A 22,587-nucleotide genomic window follows, 5' to 3' on the forward strand; every position below is an offset into this window, starting at 1 on the left:
TAGCACAACTACTTGATTTCAGCCCAATTAATATACAATCCCAAATAAGGCTCTCAAGAAATGACTTATAACTCGGTCAGACCAGTCAGTTTGAAAGAATCTGGTTAGTTGTCGTTGCATGCAAGAGATCAATGCTCCCATTGTGTCCAAAGAGGTAGTGACAGCGAAAATTAGGCTCCGGAATCCACTGATATTTTTGTATGAAATCGCCTGGAGCGACTGAAACACTGCGTCCGTATATATATAGCGATACGGAGGAGCGCAGGGCTCAGTTGTGTTTTAGACGTTCACCGAGGTGCGTGTGTTCAGTTTTCAAAGAACTTGTTGCTAATAAACATTGTGTTGTGTGTGTGTGCGTCGTACAATTTACGTTAAACAGGTAAGATTTTTTATTTTCAAGTCGTTAATTATAATTTTTACGTTTATCCAAAATTAAAATTTGTTACATAGGAATTAAATTTTAAGTATTTATATATTACGATTCTATCTATAGTTTAGGATCTATTCTATAGTTTACGAAGGAATGGTTTTACGATTTTACATTCTTAAATAGACCTAAAATTGTGAATTTTGTATGTATTTGTTTTTACATGATAAAGTAAATTAGGAATATTATCAATAATTAACGTTAAATCAACTCTAAAACTATATATTTTATCGGATTACAAAGAGCTTTTACAGATAATCTTCTTGAAAATAAAGTTATTTTTAATACTACAAAAGATAAGCAAGTCTTTGAAATTTAATAACAATGCAAATTGTGATTTTCAAAGGCAGAAAACTCATGTAATCAAAGTAGTAAAATCGCGAAAGAGGTTTAGTTTTGATGATTCGCTTGTATATGTAAAGGATTATAGACAAACAAATCGAAAACAACTTCAATGTGTCATCCTGTTCTAGTTACCGTTTAATCAGATTCTTTTTTGTGTATAAGAACTCCATATATTCCAGAAATAAGTTACTGATGTGCATCAAACTGTAGATAATTTAATAAAAAGATTTCAATTAAAAGTTAGTATTGTTAAACTGAGGGATACAAGTGAAAGTAATTTTACTTATTTGAAATTCATATGAAAAAAAAAATAACTTAACATAACTTTAAAACTAAAACGTAGCTACGAAAATTTGAGTCATTTATTAAGTTTCATAGATATTAATAGATATTCTGGATAACCATATTTTACTATACAATTTGTGTTTCTTGGGATACAAACCTAAGTACTTGTATTATCTTTTGTTAACATGGCTTTTAAACTTTTAAAGAAAATACTTTTTTACCGGATTGAAGCAATGTATTATTATGTTCGTGCATGGTCAGATGCATGAGCACACATGGTCACCGTGACCACGCAGGCTGTGAAGACGCGAAACGTCAGGAGAATTTAAAATTATGTAAAATAATTATAAGTTTATAATAATACATAGCTTCAATCCGGTAAAAAAATGTTTTCTTTAAACCTAAGTACTAATTTCTAATAGCGAAGTAAAAATATAATGCTAATGCCTATAAAGAGCTGTAGAAGCACTGCATTATATTACAGGTAATATATACTTATATGATAATACTCAGTAATTTGTTTGAATGAACGCGCTAATCTCGGGAATTAGTTGTCTTGAAAAAACGCTTTATTCATTTATTGAAGTTTACCACATCATCTAACGTATATGTTCAAGCTCTTTTATCTAAAATATATATCAATTTTGGTAAACATAAATGTTACTGAATGATATAGAAAAATACAAGCAATTTTCGTTAAGCAGAAAAAAAATCTGCAAACAGCGGAAAACAATGGCTTCTTAATATGACGCCAAGAAAAAGAAGCAAAATAAAACGTTAGAAACCAACGTTTGTTATTAATTATAAACTATTATTACGTATCTACTGTTATAGTGGAGAGTTCTTTGCCATTTCATAGGCACTTCGCACTTAAAAAACCGGCAGAAAAATAAAGAGAATTTTTATGTCATAAATATACAGAAGTTACATTCAAAATTTTATTTAATTTGACTTAGGTCCAAAGACCGTCACGTATCAAGTGTTGTAGTGAGACATCTGGATATCGACTACGTATCTGCGAACGGAAAATCCTGTCAAAATTTACGCGCGGCGAGCTCCGCTAACAAATTAACACGGTAGTAATTTTCCAGCCAACCTTCGAATTATCATTACGAATATTTCCATTCATGAATTGAATAGAGTTTTTGTATATCAATGCGTTATTTAAGTTTCTTTATTAATTTGAGAACGAATATAATTAACAAACACTGATATTAAAAATAAATGTGTAAGTTATCTGTGATAAAGTTTGTCTATGCCACAGATAATTAATCTCACTTAACTCCTCTTTGTACCGCCTACACGAAGTGTATTTTAATATTCTATATTCAGACTTTAGCTTGAAAATCTTAGAATAACTCCAGCGTTAACTTACTAAGACTAATCTTTTTATGACAACGCCATGATTAAACATAAATTTAAATGAAGATTCTTTTGTTCCTTAAGATGGAATTATTTTTTAGAGAACCAAATTATGAAATCACTTAAACCGTTCAGACACAACTCCAATTCTTATCGGCTACATACAGCTAAACCCGCGTGGCGAGCACCTCTATTTGCCATTTTCTTTGCGTCCACTTAGTCAAGCGTTACAGGTGTAACATACTACTACCAAAAGTGAGTTTTTAGCTTAACAATGAACTGTGAAAATAAAGTTCTAGTTCATTCATTTTCTGGCATGTAGTTCTTTCGTAATATTGTATTTTTTAAATTCATTAAACCCTGAACAACTTTCTATCGGTGTTGACAGATTACCATATTTCCTTGTAATTATTTTCCTATATTAATTATCATAATATATATAAATAAAATGAATATTAACTGTCACTTAATATCATAACTCTAAACAGAAATGGTACGTGTAAACACAAAGTAGAGAAATACTGAGAATAGTAATAAAATTCTACAGTATAAATTATTTATTGCATCATGTTGCCATGTCAAAAGAGACAGTAATTAATTATAAACTCGGTTACTGCGTTTAAAGTTAATTAAAGTTTTGTTGCATCTATCCAAAGAAACTTTGTACTATTTTGCAGTGAATGCGATCTTATTTAATACCACTCATTTACCTAATATTATCTCTGGTTTTCGCATTACATTTGGTAGATGGCGTTGACATTTTAATAAACATAATCACTAATGTTTTCTGTCAATTGTGACAGTCTCGCTAATATGTAAAAACATCGAAACGGCGAGTTAGACAATTTACAAAATGAATTCATTCATATGCTTCAGATTTTCAATCATGTTTATCTCTGGTTGCATTATAAGCCACAATCAGTTTAATAATGTTTCATTTGCCCAGGAGTAACATTACATACATTTAAAAGCTATGTAAGTCAACTAAATACATTTTTATTATAAATATATATATTCCTATTGATATGGATTAATATACTTTTGTACTCGGCACTAATTGAAGGCAACTTTGTCGAGCGCGAGTTAGTTAATAATTCAACAATGACTGTGATATTCTGAGTAACTTCGATGCACTGAATCTGATTCATATAGCAATAAAAAATTTGACAAAATTCCTTTTCGCCCTAGTAGTTAATGTACATGGTGTGTCATATGGTTTGGCGTGAGTCCAGGATTTAATAACAGGCAAAGCAATTACACTAAAACATTAACTTTAAAAACTAAATAGACGCATAACTGTGTCCGAAATCTTCAAGTTACGAGTCTCAAACACGTGTATGAAAACAACTTCTATCCAATAATACTTAGCTTAGCTTTCTGTATCGTATTAAATAGACCAGGTTTGTACAACACCCACGTTGGAGATATCTGCCTACATGATCTTATCAAAACTAAACTTTAGCCTTTAAATGTAAACTTGTAATCTCTGCATTTGCATTTAAATAATTAATATTCATAGCTCCTTTTGACAAAATTATATTGGTTTATTTGTAAATACTAAGTTAGGGGTAATAAGTGACATTAGCAACAAAATTTTATTGCAATTTGGAATGACATGCATGCATGAGACAGTTTCGTAACATTAAATGTAACCTAAAAATTGTGATTGGTTCGTTTGAAGTATATTTTTATTCGTAGTACTTTTATAAAATTCTATTTTTTTAATGTATTTAGGTATCTATTTATAGTATTATTGTAGAGCTACATGCGTCCAGTCCTACAGTCCATGCGTTAGTAAAAATTAAAAAGCTAAATGAATTTGTCAATGTCATTGTCAATGTCAAGTGACAAATGTAAATGATCAATAGTTTAAATAAGAATATCGCGGGTTATTATAGAATTATATAGAATATTGTTGATGTCGTATGTATTATAAGGCGTTCTTAAGTCATTACGGTACCCTTTAATTCCTACCCTTACTATAGTAAAACTATTGTGGGGATAATAATCATTTGAAAATAGACTGTGTTAATTAATAAACATGGTACAGTTGCACGAGCCTTTTATATCGCGATCGATAGAGCTAGAGGCTTCACTAGGCATGAAATCAATAATGTAGTTAACCTATTTTTATTTTTATAATAAAACGCTTAGAGTGTCTATTTTCGTTTATGGAGCTCAGGTGTTTTTCCCGACAATGTTTTTCGCAGTTTTTCTCCCGTGCCCTGAAATAAAAATGATTAAATTGTTTCGCTATTACCCTATTTCCATATCAATTATTGTTTTAAGGTATAAAATAAGTACAACATTTATTGGGACACTCTTTAATTTACTTGATTCCATTATTTGAAATAAGATAAAAATAAAAACATGTTCGCATCTCAATGCATATTTTTATACTATGTACCATAAATCCCATGGAATGTCTATTCGACTTTAATGACGCATGCAACATTTATGAGTTTAAAAGTGATTAATTTAAAAGTAATTTAAGCTTACCAAAATTAGCCCGACAGGAAACAAATCTAATTTTGATACTCAGGTTCATGGCACATCGCCTATAGAAACATACAATTCTCGAACACACGCTACATGATCTTGCATGCTTTTAACAAAGCTAAATAGATTTATTACCATCCGAAGCGTAGGCAGATAATTGCATTGCTACTTTGTAGCGATATATCATATGTCAGAGCTAAAGCTGGTTCTACACGGAAGAATTTAAGCTTAGCATAGTGAGGTAAACCCTTTTTTTAAAAGTTTAAAACTCTGTAAATTAATCAATAAAGCTTTTTATAAATTTGACGAATATTTAAATGATCCTAATCCTTGGGATTGATTTGCTCCAGTTCAAGCAACTAGAAGGACTCAAAACTTAGCGATTAAAAACAGTGACGGTAAGTTTCTTGCCAGTTTTTGCCCGCTCTACGCCCTTGACTTGCAAACTGCTAGTAAATGTAAATTTACATTTAATTTAAGTTCTTTTCTGACATTCATAAGTGAACTTGTTTACCTATATGAATAGAGTTATTTTGAGTTAGAGTTTAAAAGTTCTAGCTAAGCACTGTACCAGGTAAACCAGTCGTAATATGAATATAGTGATTCTTCGATAAGTGAACTCTCCAACAACGTGAAAATTGATGTCATAATATTATAGCAAAAATCATAATAAAAATTTATTAATATAAACGCGAGTGATTTTCAACAATGATGACTGGCAGAATGCAAAGGGCTGAAAGCTAGGGCGCTGTTCTATCTAGACACTTATAACAGAATGATCGAAGTAACAACACTACAGACACTACTTATACTGTATGTATTCGAAAGCGTATAAATAATGAAAACGTTAGTATTGATGATTCAATGATTTCTCGTATATTGGCATTTCAATCGGGCAATAATTCGGCTTTTCATTTAAATAAACATTAATCAAAATAACCAGTTTCCGATGTTATTGGCAATAATATTGTTGTGACCATCATCGACGTGATTTAATGTCGCTCATCAAATATAATTATAGAAATATCAAAATATTTTTCATAAACACCGTCTTGGCATAAACAAATTATTTTATGCGGGAAATAAGCCTATAGTCTTCCGTGTTGCCATAGACCTAAGTTTTTAAGTGTAGTCAATTGTCAAATTTTTTTATTTCCAAATTTAAAATCATATGGGCAACATTAAATGTTGCACTTCTTTAACTGGAGAGCTGGTTATTTCTGATGAAACATCTTTTGCCCTGAATCTTCCGCATTATCATTACCCAATGTATATGTTATATATGTATGCATACCCAGAGTATGCTTACATTCTCGCTATCTACAGGTTGTATTTTACGCTAGTATCTGTTATCGAGTGTGTAATAAAGGTACTTTATAGAATATGTAATTAGTTTGTAAATGCTGCATGCACTTTAGAGTACAGACTGTTCGTTCCGAGTTCCTACACATTATCATTGACTTCAAGTTGGTTGTTTTAAAATATTGTCAAATCTTCAAAATTTATTCTAAATACCAATAACTTGGTAAAAAACAGATAGTATTTTGAGGTTTAAATATGGAATTCGTTTGGGGAGATGTTTTGCATTCAAAAAAATATTTGTTCGGCAATTTTCGTTCTTCATGTATTTCTTCGTTTAAAAGACTACACAGAAGACCTTCAATTTCATTCAATACGACTAACGTACAGATCTTTTGTAAACGATGATTAACCACACCTTGTTATTTGTGTTTATCTTAAAATAATAGGTCAAGTACAGCTTCAATTAGATTAGGAGATCAAGGTTTTGTGCATTACTATTATTTCGACATACAATAGACATTTGAATACAAATGTTGACTTGTATACATAACAAACGAACACAATCTATATCAAAACCAACTGTTTAGTATTTATTTATTCTTCACCCATTTAAAAAATCTGAAGATACGAAATAGTTTACACAGGAAGCATTATCATTTTGTTCCTTCAGATATCAGAAACTAAAGATACATAAAACTAAGTATTCACTAAATTTATTAAGCCATTTCTTTTTGTACAGGTAAGTAATAGTAACGTAGATGAACTGTCGGCTCAAAGGCGTTTTGGCTTTTAGGATACATTATACACTTTGACTCGCTTTCTACATATTCATTATTGAAACAGAAAGCTTATATATCTTTCATTCAACCCGACTCAGGTCAACCGCCTCCGAGGATTCTCATCTATCACTTCGAGAAGTAATTAATTCTACGAAATATCAACCTACACTTAAAATTTTCGACGCTACGGATCGAATACCTACTCTTCTCTGTATCAATTAAATAATAGGTGTAAAAGTCTCTAAAATAAATAAAATGCTGCATGGCTGCAAAAAGACAAAAGCAGCATAACCATGCCATGAAATCGCAAGAAAAGCTGGTCATATTATTATTATTAACCTATAACCATTTGTGTGAATCACTCAGTGTGACATTAAAATATTCCATAAATTTTTAACAGTAAGGTTAAAAACACAAATTACCTTATGTAAGTTCAGAGTATCTATTGCTTTTCAACAATCGTTGTCGACGACAGCTGTAATATAACCCGTAAAAAAGACAATCGACTAAACTAATAAAAATAACAACTCTTCAATCTTCTTAACCACCGATTTCTGATGTTGATTGCTTTGATATTTTTTTCTAAATAGCCTTTTGTAACTAACACACGCCGCCTACTTTTGACTTTTTACCGGTTCCTCCTTATATTTTCATTCACCGCACGCATATAATATAATTTTACTATATACGTTGAATTAAAGAAAGAAATTCAGTTGGTGCAGAACCATTGTTCGAACCTACAAGCTCAAGCAACTAAGCCACCACTCTACAACGATTAATGCATGTTATTATAAATTGGCAAAATCAAAGCAAAGTGGTATGATTTGAGACGTATGAAAATCCATAAATCACAATTGATCGCTTTATCAATAGAGCAAGGGCACGACCTTCGTTCGGAAACAGTGTCGAATATCCGCAGTCCTTGAAGAGATCCTTGAGGACATGGGAAAATGACTAACGATAGGATTTATTGCCAAGGACCAGACCTTCCACGATATTGTTTCCGAGAAAGCTTTGATCAGTAAATGTAATGTAAATATAACGATTCGAGCCTTTAATGATGCTTAACATTATTGACCAGGTAATTGGTTTGTGTTGTATTTGAAAGTTGGTTTTAAATTAAATAATAATAATTCTGTGGTGCTATATGGGTCTTGGTTTTAAATTGAATATATTTGATAATTTTCAATTTTAAGAACAGCCTTCTATGCTTGAGATATGTAAGTATTGATAGGCCTCACGGTATATGCTTTCTCCGTATGACCACGTTTTGATTGTGTATGTTCAATCAAAAGTCTATTGGTGCACAGCCATAATACGCCCGCATAGTTGATAGTCGCACACTTAAACAAGTATTTAAGTGTGAGAATAAACAAATAAGTAATTACTGTTTTACTTTTGTGCCTATAGTAAACGCTTTCACATAAAAGCAAACATTTAATTTCATATTAAATTGAGATATAAACTTTATTAACTTGAGATATAGACTTTATTAACTTAAGATACAAACTTCATCAAATTGAGATATAAACTTTATTGAATTGAGAAGTAAACTTTATTAACTTGAGATATAAACCTTATTAAATTGAGATATAAACTTTATTAAATTGAGATATAAACTTTATTAAATTGAGATATAAACTTTGTTAAATTGAGATATAAACTTCATTAAATTGAGGTATAAACTCTATTGAATTAAGAAGTAAACTTTATTAACTTGAGATATAAACTTTATTCAATTGTTAATCTTCAACAATTGCTTATTAATTAAATACTTTTTATTATTGCTTAATTTATTATACCAAAGAATACATTAAATCAAAATCAAAAGTTTTTATTTCAAATAGGCCTTTGTAGGCTCTTATGAAACGTCTAATTGCACGGTTCCAAAAAGCGGGTCTCATGGAGAAGAACCGGCAAGAAACTCCATGGACACTCTTTTTAACAATGGTTTAGCTTACAAACAATGGTTTAGCTTACAAGACATAAAACCACTAAGTGGGTTAACCTTGGTGCCTGAAGACCTACACCAGAGAACAAATGTAAAACTACTTATTTAAAGAGTTAAAACATACAATCAATACACAAAAAGGAAAAAACAACATTACAACAAACAGAGAGAATTTTTTTATACCTTATAAATAATATTACATCTATTTCAAAACTTAGAAGTCCCGTGTGGTGTAAAAGTTTTGCGAGCTTTTCTAAAATAGCTGGTAGCTTTGGCACTAAAATGGAACTTCAACAAACAGGGTAGATAGAAATCATAACAATGATTGATACTTCCTAAGAATCTGCGTCATTACGGTCGTATTTTGAAGTTCAATGTTTGTGCATCACCCACATTCATTCGTTCAGAATCTCACCCACGCCTACCAATTCTGAGGCCCTAAGATATTGTGGAATATACATTTTGCAATTACAGCCTACGTAATCCTGACCTTTTCCTTTGTGGAGATTATAAACAATATTAGTATTACAATGAGTCTTCCAGACACTATTAGTAGAATAATGTACTGAGTAGTACCCAATTAGTACGGTATCGCTTTTGGAAGTTACAGAGAAAGGGGCCCGATCAGAGCTTTAGTTAAAACTGACGCCATTTTAAGGAAACAATGGTGCCTAAGTAAATTATTGTAATCTAGCTACCCACAACACAGTGTTGGGACGAGCGTTAAACTTGTGACAACCATATTTCTCTCGTGAATAAAGTATATGGTCTTGTGTAATTCCTCCAGAACGAACAGAGAACTCTTTTACAAAGCGATTTAATTGGGAATTCGGAAACAAAACGTTTATAATGAATCGTAATATTATACGGATTAAGCGTCACATTTTTGGCATCACCACAATTTTTTCGGCGACAGGACTATTATTGTTTGGCGCCAAGCATAAATAAATTTCATTTTTTTTTCACCGGTTGACACGTTTTGAGTCGCAGTTTCTTTATTTTATTGTTTCCGATGATCTCTTATGTTTACCAATAAAAAGCTTAATATGTTTTCAAATATTTAGAGAAATCAAAGAGCCATTTATGTATTTATTCATTTGATTCACAAAACTACTCCGCTGCAGCTTCGCGTGGATTTTGTGAAAACTACAAAAATCCGTTCCATAGCTTCAACCTAGCTTAGGCACTTCATTCTCAAATAAAACATTTTCTGTGAATACTCTATGTATGTAGCAATTAATATATATATAGAAGAAAGAAACATATATCCTAACTGTCAAAAAAACCTATTTGGAAAATAGACATCGCTATTTTCTATTACACAAATAAGAAATAAAATCGTTACAGATGTCATAATTGTAACATAACAGCCAGCGAGTCTATTTTTAAACACCGGAATGTCAATACTATTTTCTTATGTCATTCACCATCTTAACCCTGACAGTACAATAAAACGAAGGTTATTCTATGTTTTGTAAATGTCAAATCTTAGGTTATTCAACCACACGGAATCCGCTGACGCAACCTTCAAATTTTTCTCTAAAAATATGTGGCATAATTAGAATGAGATTTTCACGTAGATAAATCTTCGTAGTGGTCTACAGTTATGAATCACTGTCATCAATTACTGCAAATGGTTACGTCTACCACGCTTACGTGATAACGGACATAATACATTTACAAAACATGCCGATTATTTTTATATCTTCTAAACAAATATACTAAGATTAATATTGAAATGTGACTTTAAAATAAATGATTGACTGAGTCAAGTAAGTAAACAATTAGCTCACATTGGCTTCCTAATCATGTTTAACGAATCCAATTCGATAGAGTTCTTTTATATATGTAGCGCTGCCGTTGGGATTGCGTGGTACTAGAACCAGATATATCAGAATCATTTTTGAAGTGACGTGGTACAGTTTAGGCCTTGACGCACATTTGTGATATAGCGTCAATGCACTCACTAGTTTCATGAATATATTAGCTTCAAACAACTTCGGACAACACTCATTATTAATAGTCCGCTTGCCATGTGTTAATGGGCGCGACAAAAGATATTCTAAAACGGGTCTGCAAACCTAATTTTGTAATAAGTTTTGGAAATGGAACAGTTGTAGTCATCTTTTATTTGTTTAACGACTTTTAATAGGATTTCTAAATAGTTATAGTTGCTTAAGTGTCACATCGGTGATAAAATTATAATCTCTTTTAATACTTTCACTGTTTAATCTGATCTTATGTCAACGCTTTATTGGTTATTTTCTAAATGAAGTGTCATTTATGACTTATTTCAACTTATACATTTTTATAGTGTAAATCTAATTTAACAAACAGAAACATGGACTTTAGATAATTGATTTTTAAAAATAAAGAAGATAGTTTTTAATAATCAAGATGGAAACTACTTGTTATAATTAATTATTCGAATAATGCACAGATATTTATATTTAATTTATAATCGGAATACCACCGCGCCATAACTCGTTGTAACCTCTATAACAACGTTACAATAACTTGTGATATGTCCGATTTTTGTACGTAAGACGTGACGTGAGACGATGATTTGGCCGAAACACAAGCTTCCTAAACACGCATTAAATAATATTTATACAAAATGCGTAGTGCGTCGTAGTCTGTGAAAGTAATAATAGTTCTGTAGCTCGATTATTGCGTTATATTTATCCCGAAATATTGTGGAATTCTTGAATAATAAAATATGGCAGATACTAAATTCCATATTATTCCATTCCAATTATTTCTTTACTATTTTTACACAAATACACATAACATTTAACCTCTCTTACATGGACATTTGCTCCGGGCTAATATGAGCTGTCAATGTCAAACATTAGCAAATTGTAAAAATCAAAATAAAAATGGCGGCATTTTTTGTTACAGCTGTCGTAGCCATGAGAGACGAACGCTCCAGCCCATCTCGCGTGCGCATCGCAGTAATTGGTAGCTCCCGAGTTGGTAAATCTGGTAAGTACACTGACTTTATCTTACATTAAAATCATACGAAGTTAGTCACATGTGATTCCTGGTATTGGGTTCGAAATCGAAATCAATAATTTTGAACACTATATATTATGTGTTATGTTGAAATTTATGTCTAAGTACGGCCTGCGAACTAAACCATATTAAAACCATTACGAGAGTCATATATTGCGCTCAGTCTCGACTCAGACTAAAATGAAGTCCTAATTTTTTAAAGTATTTTTATTAAATATTTCAGAATAACACGAACGATATCTTATTCATAAAAAAACAATAACAAAATAAATCTCTAAAATATATCATCGCGTACTAACATAAATTCATAAGTTTTGACACGTCTTCAACTAAAAAATTATAAATGTTATGTTAACCTAAATTCTTGGGGCAGTATATCATAATTAAATATTTAGCCTAAATTTTAAATTTCGTAATATGTTAATAAAAGTATCTAGACTTTATGATTTTTTAGACCAGAATCAATTTAACATTTAAACTTAGAATGACTTACAAATGCCATTTGAAAATGTTTAACCTTTAATTTCAAAGTTGGGCATAAAATTAGAAACGTAGGTGTAAGCAAATTTTAAAATGTCTGAGTTATTAACATGGTAGTAACAATCAATGTTAACGTAGGGGTCGATATTTGTCGCCATTTTTGATTTAGATTACCACTAGAATTCATATGCGATATTTCAAGTCTTATTGAGCAAAGGCCGCCGTCTTGGAATAATACGGTAATTAAACTCTAACGATACATACGTATAAAATTTTTCAGGCCGAGGTTAGAAATTCAGTTACATAATGTGAAAAGTCTAATAAAATTCGGGCAAGATTACATAAACAACGCATCATTCTACTGACCTATCTGTTATGTAATCCAATGTTTTCTTAGATAACACTTCTACCACTTAAAATTGTTACCCAAAGAAACTAACGCGGTCACCTAAATACTATGTTTTTCTTCCTTTGATCTCACTTAATATGTTTTCTTGTTACAGCACTCATAGTGCGGTACTTAACACGAAGATACATAGGAGAATATCATTCAAATACAGGTATGTACGTTTTCTTTGTTCTCGATTAATATCTGTGTACCGAAAACTATTCTTTGAATGTTACCTTTAACTGTGGTATTATGTAATATTGTTGAATACCACAGTTCAGTCAAGCCCAATAAGAGAATAGCTATTTCAAGATAATTATAATTAAATTAAATATCTGTAATATTTAATTTAAGATGCCTGCTATTTGTATTATTTTGCTTGTAAACAAGTTGTGTTTATAATTCATTGTTCATTGAGTTAACCAATCAGATATGAGGCATTTATTTATTTCTATTTTAAACACCATAAAATATTTAATAACAATGTAATATTTTACAGACCTGCTCTATAGACAAACGGTGACGATTAATGGAACTCCAATAGAACTAGAAGTAATAGACGTCTCTGGATCAAATTTGGAAAAATTTCCCACAGAACAGGTAAACACTTTTTATACTGTCACATCAGCCTGGAATAAGGTTAAAAGCTATGATAAGAAAATGGTGATAAATTTTCTTATCAATTTATGATTGTATTGCGTCGCCATAAACAATCGGCACTTGTGTCTGGTTATATATGAAACTCGTATTACATATTTACATTGTACCGCTTTTGAAGATATATAGAAAAAATATTTGAACTCTAAGTATCCTCTAAACAAAAATTATACTAAATTATGTTAGTTTATCGTATAGTTACCTTCGCGTTAAAAACGAAACGACCTTTGTCTCTAAACAGCTCACTTTATAAATCACTGAAAGATTAAGGATGTTGCTTCAAAAATAACGACATTAACAAATCGAGGTTACATTTATTATCTTCTTAGCGTTACCCTTCACGATTAGCTATAACCGTAACTAAACTTTTTTAAATGTATTCAAACTGGATCTCAACTGGACATCAAGATCTAAAGAGAACGAAACTAGAAATGTTGCATAAAGTGGATTCAAACAAACATTTTAGATATATTTAAAATTGTATTATTCATCACTACTCATATGAGTAGTGATGAATATTTCCTGGCCGTGCGGATGTTGTTAATTTAACAATATTGCGATATCTGCACCAATAAACGTCACCAGTAATCACGAAGAATTTTCGAGAAAGAAGAATTCACGAAGAAGAAGAAAATATAAGTAAGAATTTTCCGCGTTTCGGATGATACAGGTGATTATCGTTAGAATGAAAGAAAGTGCGTGCGTACAAAGTACACATGTCAGAAGTTAAACTTCTTTGGCAAACTAATTTTTAAGCCTTGTTCATATTTATACAAATAAAAACTTTAGATTTCCGTGAGTTAGAGGGAGGGAAAAAAGAAGATATGTTAGGAATTTAATACGTAAGTTCGTGATTCAACATTATCTAAATATATTGTAAAAAGAGTATCTATTGTCGTTCTACTCTTGTACCATGGCTATTTGCTTGCCACGTTCGCCCTTTCTCACTCTCTCTCAATCGGTCTCAATCGCTCTCTCCCTTTTCTACGACAAAAACGCTACACATCTTCGTGACGCTAATATTATTATTACTGCGTTTCAACCGTAAAAAAATTACCTTCATGCCCCTAAAGAATTAACACTTCAAAAACAAACAAACAGTCAAAGAGCTGTTCTAGTCTTCATTTCCTTTAAACATATTTTTTTTAGAGTCGATCTAATATCGACGATCTTTATATGTTCGCAGAGTGAGTTTACAGTAGCGATAGTGTATACCTTATGTATTTAATATTATATATTTCACCTTATATATATTTTTGTGAGTATATAAAGAAAATAACCGAAGATAAACTATTAAAATCCTCAAAAAAATATTGAATACATTTCACATTACTTTAAAAACCAAGACAAAAAATTCTTAGATTCTGTTACACGGTTAGTTCTCATTACGTTGTAGTAAGATAAAGGTAAATTAAACCTTATAACGCTTATGTTTGATATTATCTTTTATTAAATAATTTATTATCAAGTCCTAATAATTCACAGTCGACCGAATTGAATGCCCGAATTCTTTCAGCTTTCTCCAGGTCTGGACAGCATCAAATAAACCCTTCCGCAAACAAAATCAAAGTGTATCAAATGTTCTGGTAAATAGGTTAATCGTCGCGAATATAATCTAGGCGCTCCAGTGACCTGCGCATGACTCACTGTTTACATGTAATATTAATTGTAACTCACCTCGTCTGCCAAATGGTCGTGTCGACGTACGAAGTTTTGACTCCATAAAACTTTTGACGCTTAAGAATGATAGCACCTTTAGAATCGTTAATCTTTCGTTGCATATTTTTTGTTAGTGCGATGTTTATTTAGAAGGCAAGTAAATACTTTGTTCGGACCCGTGTCTGAAGTACAATACTTTGTTTTCGACTATTTGTATTCTTTCTCGTCGAAGCGAATTTTAATGCAATAATACAGTTCCTGGGTTCGATATTCATCACGAAACAATTATTGTTTCGTAATGGAACACGCCGTTCTGACGAAGAAATATTAGTTACAGAATTATACAAACGTAGTATAGTATATAATTTTTGATAAAAATTATATACTATATTCCCGTTAGAAAATGATAAAAGCCTGAGGTAGAAACTCCATTTTCCAGAGACAAAAGAAGCTTCAAGGGTGTTGTAACAATTGATAGTGTAGGGAAACTCGCGTAGGCGTATCTGTTATCTCTTCCAATAGGTCAATAATAATTTTAAAAAAACGTAAAATTACATACACATATACAAATATCTTGTTCATTATTACAAATAAAAGTTAATTAAATTTTTACATATTACAACTCAATAAACACGACGAAAGTTTTTTGAAATTCAGTCGACGACATCGTTTAGAACAACATACCGGTTATATATACTAAAATCAAAGGTCCCGCCTAAATTCTATGTATTATGTACTTAATAACAACATCATCGGCTGTTACGACTATCGGTTTTACGACCAAATAGATAGTCCCTTCGGTGTCTTTAGAACAGATTTTGACTGTATTATTAAAAGGACTTTAGGCATCGTAAAATCATTTAAATCTCACGAGAAAATTAGGTATTTTGCAATCATACACATATATTACTACTGTATCTCTTCTGGTGCAACCGCTCCTATATTTAATATGTTACAAAACAAAAGAAAAGCGGCGATTAGTCAAATTACAATTATAATATAATAACTAATATAATTTAGAAGTCACTGAACGTTCATCGAATTAAAATGTTAAACATCTGGTTTGTATTAACATGAATTTAGCTAATGGAATCAAAATTTATTGAAAACGCCAATCGGTGAATCGATAATCTATCAATTCAGATGGCAGATATGTTTGTCTCAGTGGTTGTTTTTATTAACGGAATCGATCCCCGAACCGTTGTCTAGGGTTCGATGTCCATCTTTTCCACCAAGGTTCATCTGGAAATACATCTTTAAAATAGGAATATTTAATAGTTTTTAAATTTACTTATCGCTTTGTAATTTGTATATCTTACGATGCTTTCAAACAAGTTTTTGCACAGACAATTAAATTAATTTTAATCAAACTTCACAACTCGATAAATGTAACTTAACTCACCATAGACTATAAATATTAACTGTTTGTCAGCTCAACAGCAACACCTGTTTATAGAATATAATTAGTCTAGTTATACCGTTTTATTAAATACTCTTTCTACTCCTAAAGTCACAATCAATCACGGCAATCATTCCCATGGATTTTTAATATATGAGCAATTAATAAGCAAGCAAACCGGCATGTCCCTATACAAAAAATATAAAATGTGTGCGTGTACTAGTGTACACACGTAAGAAATCAAACTTCTTTATGAAAAATCATCTGCTATATACAACTTTACAGAAATTGGTTAAATAAATTAATTTAGATAGAGTTTAACAAAAGGCTTTTATTATCATAGACGTGAATACAAATAATACAATTATTTCATTTTACCTTATTACTACTAAGATTTTTACAGAATTTCATTAATTGTAATAGAATTATAACTATCATTGTTATTATATATTTTTGTCATGAATGGCTTCCAAGCTCTTCGAATCAACCGTGGTAGGGACAAAAAGATGGCGCGTAAAGGAACAATGCGACGTGTAAACGAAAAATGTGACGGTATTTTTTTTTCCAACACCGATAAAGACGTTTCACTTCAAAAATCTATCTGTAAAGAGTAAAATTGATCAAAGAAAAGGATGCAAATCAACTACGACCCATATAATGTTCTAGGGCTTTTTAATTAATGAATATTTATACGCAAATGAAATGAAAGATACTGGAAGCTACGCTTATTCGCAAACTTTTCAGAAATAAGCAGCGATGCCATACTGAATGTATTCTAATTTTGCACAGGAATGTTGGCTACGAGACTTAATTAATCATAAATGTCTGTGAACTTTTTTGCTCGTATATTTGGCTCACAATTAGGTTTTTATGACTTACTCGTCCTGAAATTTAGATGATTTATTTTAAATTAATTATCGGATCATTAAATAAATACGGTCATGTATCAATAATATGTTTATAGGTATTTATATAGGTTAGTTTTCTATAACTTATTTAAATTAAAAAAAGCTTATATACAAAACAAATATAACATAATTATATATACGTAAATTCTTATTCTTATTGTTTAAGTTTCATACAAAACAAATTTAAAATTTATTTATGATTTTTTATTAATTAAGATTAAAAGAAAAAATAAACATTGAAAAATCCTATATTTAACGGATGTCGAATTCGAAATTCCACCCGTATCACCTCGGCGTCCGCCGTTCCACGACTAAGCGTTTTTCAAGGCAATTTTTGCCGCGCACCACCGCCATGTGGTACCAGCTGCCCACTGAAGTATTTCCGAACCAATTCGACTAAGGGTGTTTCAAGATAAGAGCGTACTAATTCTTAAAAGGGCGGCTACGCTCTCGCGAGCCCTCTGGCATTGAGAGGGTCCATGGGCGGCGGTATCACTTAACATCTGGTGAGCCTCCTGTTTGCCCCCTGTTCTATAAAAAAACATATATTACATATACATATATGTTATTTTCCAATATGTTTTAGAGTAATTCCAAAGTTAAGAACACCTTAAATTCGGGAATTGCTAAATTTTTATACACATTTGGTATGTATCCGTAACAGTATGTCGAAACCATTATGATATCCATATTCTATATCCCAGAGTCATTTTATATAATTTATAACGAACTGGATTTAAATGGAGCCACACTTACCGAAACTGCTGGATACAGTTAATTTTAATAATAATATTAAACCTTTTCGACGTTTAAAATTTTTTTTTTTTCAGATTCAATGGGCCGACGCGTGTCTACTGGTATACTCCGTGACAGATAGAACAAGTTTTGAATATGCCACCGAAGTATTAAACATTTTGAAGAAACCACACAATAGCAGTCCAGCCCATAACCCTGCCTCATCCGGGATGCCCTTGGCGTTATTAGGAAACAAGACGGATTTGGATCATTTAAGACAGGTACACTTTATTTCATTAAAAGGAAAAAATTTAAGCCCAATGTGAAAGGAAACGCTTTTGCGTTTGACAGATCTATAACATCATCTGCGTAAAAAAAGAAACATGGAAGTCGCGGCGTATGTATGGCGTAATTCACAGTTATAGTAACTTATTTTATCTACAAAGTATTAATCCATATGATTAAAAATTACACTTACGCTTACCAAAATTGAGAGTACGGCCATGATTATAATTTGTATATAATGAAATATTTTGTAACATACCAAATGGAATATCTTACTTTAAGAACTACATCATTATTGTTCGCAAGACTCTTGTGAACAATGTTCTTGAAAAGCCTTCGTTAGGAGAAGAACTCGAACAATATGTTACAACACAACCATAACAAGAATTGTCAACATGTACTGTGAAACTTTTTTGAGTGTGCACAATGACCTTTGTGGGCATAGATATTTATTTTTAGCTTTAATTACAGCGTTGCCAGTGTAGGCTGTGTTATTGATTTGGTCGTAGTTTATTGTTGTTAATAAATATATTGTATCCAATGTTTTATGTTATAAGAGTATCAAACTTATTTTATTTTACTTTATTGCTTTGTCAAAAATAAGAAAATCTACAAAAGAACGGATTGAAGAAGTTACGGCCTTTCTTACGGGTTTACAAAAACTGTGTTCCGGTGGAAAGGGGTAGCCAACACCCAACTAACTCATTAATTAATTGAAGACATCTTCACGTTTAATGATTTCGTAACCTGTTGTTAAGGTTTTTATAACGTAAAAACTTTTTTCTACCTCACCTCACCTCTAAGGTCGTGCATTCGAATTACGGTTATACATACACCAATGAATTTCTTTCTATATGCGCGATTAACACAAACATCTTATAAAATGTGTTAGGCATATAGGTTAGGCTGATATATACGGTTCCATTAGCCTATTTATTTATTAACACTTCGTTACATGTACAGAAATATAATATAATTGACATAATTAAATAAAAAGTAGGGCAACTGACAGTATTGATGAGACCGATCTATTGCAGACATGCCTGAAAGATATGCTTTTATCACTGAAACCGCCCATTTAAATCGATTGTCAACTTTATAAAGTGTCATAAATATTCAAATAAATTACGAAACGCCATATCAAACTGTCCTTTTGTTACTTCTATTTCCGACATATAGATGATATTACGTAGGGTTAAAAATTAATCGAATAGTAATAATATAACACAGGTGATATCCTAATAATTGTTTTTCGAACGGTTCGAATATTTGCAAGTCATTAATACGAGCCAGTTAACACAAGCGCCATAAACTATATCTAATTCCGTTGTTGAATGAGTCAGCCCGTCTAAAGGATTTTATTCATCCTGTTAGTTTCTCGGTATTACGCATTCAATACAATGTTAATTCACATTGTACTTTTCTAGAATATACGCAAATTTTAATTCTAATGAATATATACGCATGTGTTATGCATGCAACGCAAGCTATGTTACGATAGATAGTGTATGACCTTACATATATTATTTGCCATTTTATAAGGTTTATACGGAGAAAGATCTATTTGTTTTTATTATATTTTTTGTAAATTGGCTGAGTTTACAAAAGTTTTACTATTAGTTATAAAATGTACTTACAAATTTTTATGTAGTATTGTCCAGGTGTAGGTAATAATGCTTAATTGTAACGGATTAGTAAACTGTCAAGATATATATAATCGTATTATAGTATTGTAAGTCATATATATTATTACAGGTACCAACAAAAGATGGCCAGTCAGTCAGTGCAGCGCACGGAGCATCGTTCAGCGAAGCAAGTGTCGCCGATAATACTGGCGACCTCTATCGGTGTATGGACAAACTACTAGCTGAAGTACGAACCCCGCAGCGCACGAGAAAATTCTCCGTCACAAAGATGCTTGGCTCTTTAATAGGTAATTTGTGTTGAAATTGATAAAAGTATTTGTAAAGTACATCCACTGTCTATCAATAAATTCAAACTTATTATTTTATTAGGAAAAGTCTGTTGGAAAATAACTAAATATAGCATTTAATTTTACCTCTAATGTTATAGTGTAATTGACGCTGATACGGTATTTATATCCACTATAAATCTAGCCTTTAAACTGTTATCAAAATTTATAAAAAAATATTTTTATGGACGATAATTATTATTTAAAATGAAGAATTTTTAGCTGTGTCATTTATTTTTAAATCAAATAGTGCAGCAAACCAAACCTGTAATTATACGCTATGAATAATGCATTAAGATAAAGCCGCCATTCTGTTTTATTAATAATATTTTTTTATCATTACAGGCGGTCAAAATAATAACAACCAGACAACCCGTGGGTCAGTAGTAGCCTGTCCACGAGTTCCCACACCCACGCGACCTGCCCTTGCGGCGGCTGCGCCTTGACCGTCGCCACCTGCGCAGCGAATGCGTTAGAACAACTTTGACTACCTTTAGGTAGACACGGTTCATATCGCTTTGGATGTCTAGGAGTTTATTATATTATTAAATTCGACGGAATTCATTGTTCCTGGGATCCGAACCGGCTGTATGCAATGTAGGAAAATTGTTACAACAAAGTATGGAATTAAAATCAACCATGGCTACTTAAATGTTAGCCGATTCGGGAACCAAAGGCAAACCAAATTTTATACGGCGTATATGTTTCTTGTTATACAAGACACATATACTTATTTATAAGGAATGTATGATGAAGCGTTGCATTTTTGATGTTTTTAGTAAAATTTCATACTTAATTATAAGATAGATTTAACTTATATTATTAGCTAATGATCCCAAAGAATTGATTCTGTTCTAAGTTCATACAATATGAGATGAATTATGTCGTGAGATTATTCGGTAAATCTATATTATACGAGTAGATATTTACGACGATTGTATAACACTGGTAGCTGCTCTCCACTGTTAGGTATTAAGTTTAGTTATTTCAATAAATAAAACTAATAAAGCCATTATTTTTGTTATTGTAATCAAAAATATAGATTATCGAATCGAATGATCTCGCATAATAAAGTCTTAAGAAATCCAACATGTTAATATCATTTTGAATTAGATTTTTTTACGTGCTTAAAATTAGTCAATTTGTACCGTAGGTTAGGAAAGGTAGGGAATTTGTTGGGGAAACGGTCAGAAGTAAAAAGTAAGATTACATACGAATTTCAATTTTAGAAGTTTGACAGAACGCTGACAAGCGTGGTTGTCAGATAGACGTCAGTATGCTCTAAGTGTCATTCTAATGTCATAGAATTTTGTAGATTGACAATAATGAGTCATCAAAGGAAAGATACCTGAAATGTATTTTTAGTGCTTATGCGTGCCAAATATATTGTCTACATATTAAATAGTATAACTGTACTATTAAAAGCATTTAATGAATGTGAAAATGAAAATAAATACAACATTATTATTCAAATATATTAGCTATTATATAGCCGAAATTGTAGGTAGGTGTAACACAGTAAAGAATCAACATATTGTATGTCTAATATTTCACAAGGAAAACTTCGTAGTATTTAAATATCGTTGTATGTTTAAAGATAATATTGATTGAAATCAGTATTATAAAATTATGATTGTTCTAATTAATCTAATGAACAAATATGTGAAAATTGCTACGTTAAGTCAATGTCTAGTCATTAGGTTATAGGCTGTGAAAAGACATAGATAAATTTGAACATTGAAAGGATGCAACGTATAAACCATAGATAAGTTTGATTGAAATGTGCGTTACGTTCTGTTTTTAAATATTTGACATTTAATATAGTACCAAACAATGTATTATCTGCGTATTTTTATTGTAAATTTAAAACCAAAGATATTATGCAAAGGTGATACGTGGAATATAATGTTAAGATTTGAAAAACGGAACTGATTGGGATAAGATGTAAATATTTTTAAAAGTTGTTAATGTTTAATAAAGAAGATGTCATTTAATTTTCTTTTATTTTGCCATCTTAACTTTAGTAAAGTATAAAGGTTAAGCTTTTAATATACAGGAATAAATTATAAAGAAATTATCACTCATATGATGCCTTATTTGTATGTTTAGGCTACAATAAATTATTCAAACATAAATAAA

The 22,587-nt window shown here is 31.2% G+C and overlaps 1 protein-coding gene across 2 annotated transcripts; it reads left to right on the plus strand.

Moving 5' to 3' along the window:
• Positions 1-284: 284 nt before the first annotated feature.
• LOC123707722 (ras-related and estrogen-regulated growth inhibitor-like protein) lies at positions 285-22,436 on the plus strand. 2 transcript variants are annotated; one of them, XM_045658010.1, is made up of 7 exons: positions 285-379; positions 11,852-11,935; positions 12,949-13,005; positions 13,333-13,433; positions 18,287-18,472; positions 20,232-20,409; positions 20,794-22,436. In XM_045658010.1, exons 2-7 carry the CDS (start codon positions 11,863-11,865, stop codon positions 20,892-20,894), a joined length of 696 nt encoding a protein of 231 aa, XP_045513966.1. In that variant the 5' UTR covers positions 285-379; positions 11,852-11,862; the 3' UTR covers positions 20,895-22,436. The 2 variants fall into 2 exon arrangements, with proteins under 2 accessions (XP_045513966.1, XP_045513967.1); XM_045658011.1 differs by lacking the exon at positions 12,949-13,005.
• The last annotated feature ends 151 nt before the right edge of the window (positions 22,437-22,587 follow it).

The sequence above is a fragment of the Pieris brassicae genome, chromosome 3 (genome assembly GCF_905147105.1).
Source record: "Pieris brassicae chromosome 3, ilPieBrab1.1, whole genome shotgun sequence".
Lineage (NCBI taxonomy): Eukaryota > Metazoa > Arthropoda > Insecta > Lepidoptera > Pieridae > Pieris > Pieris brassicae.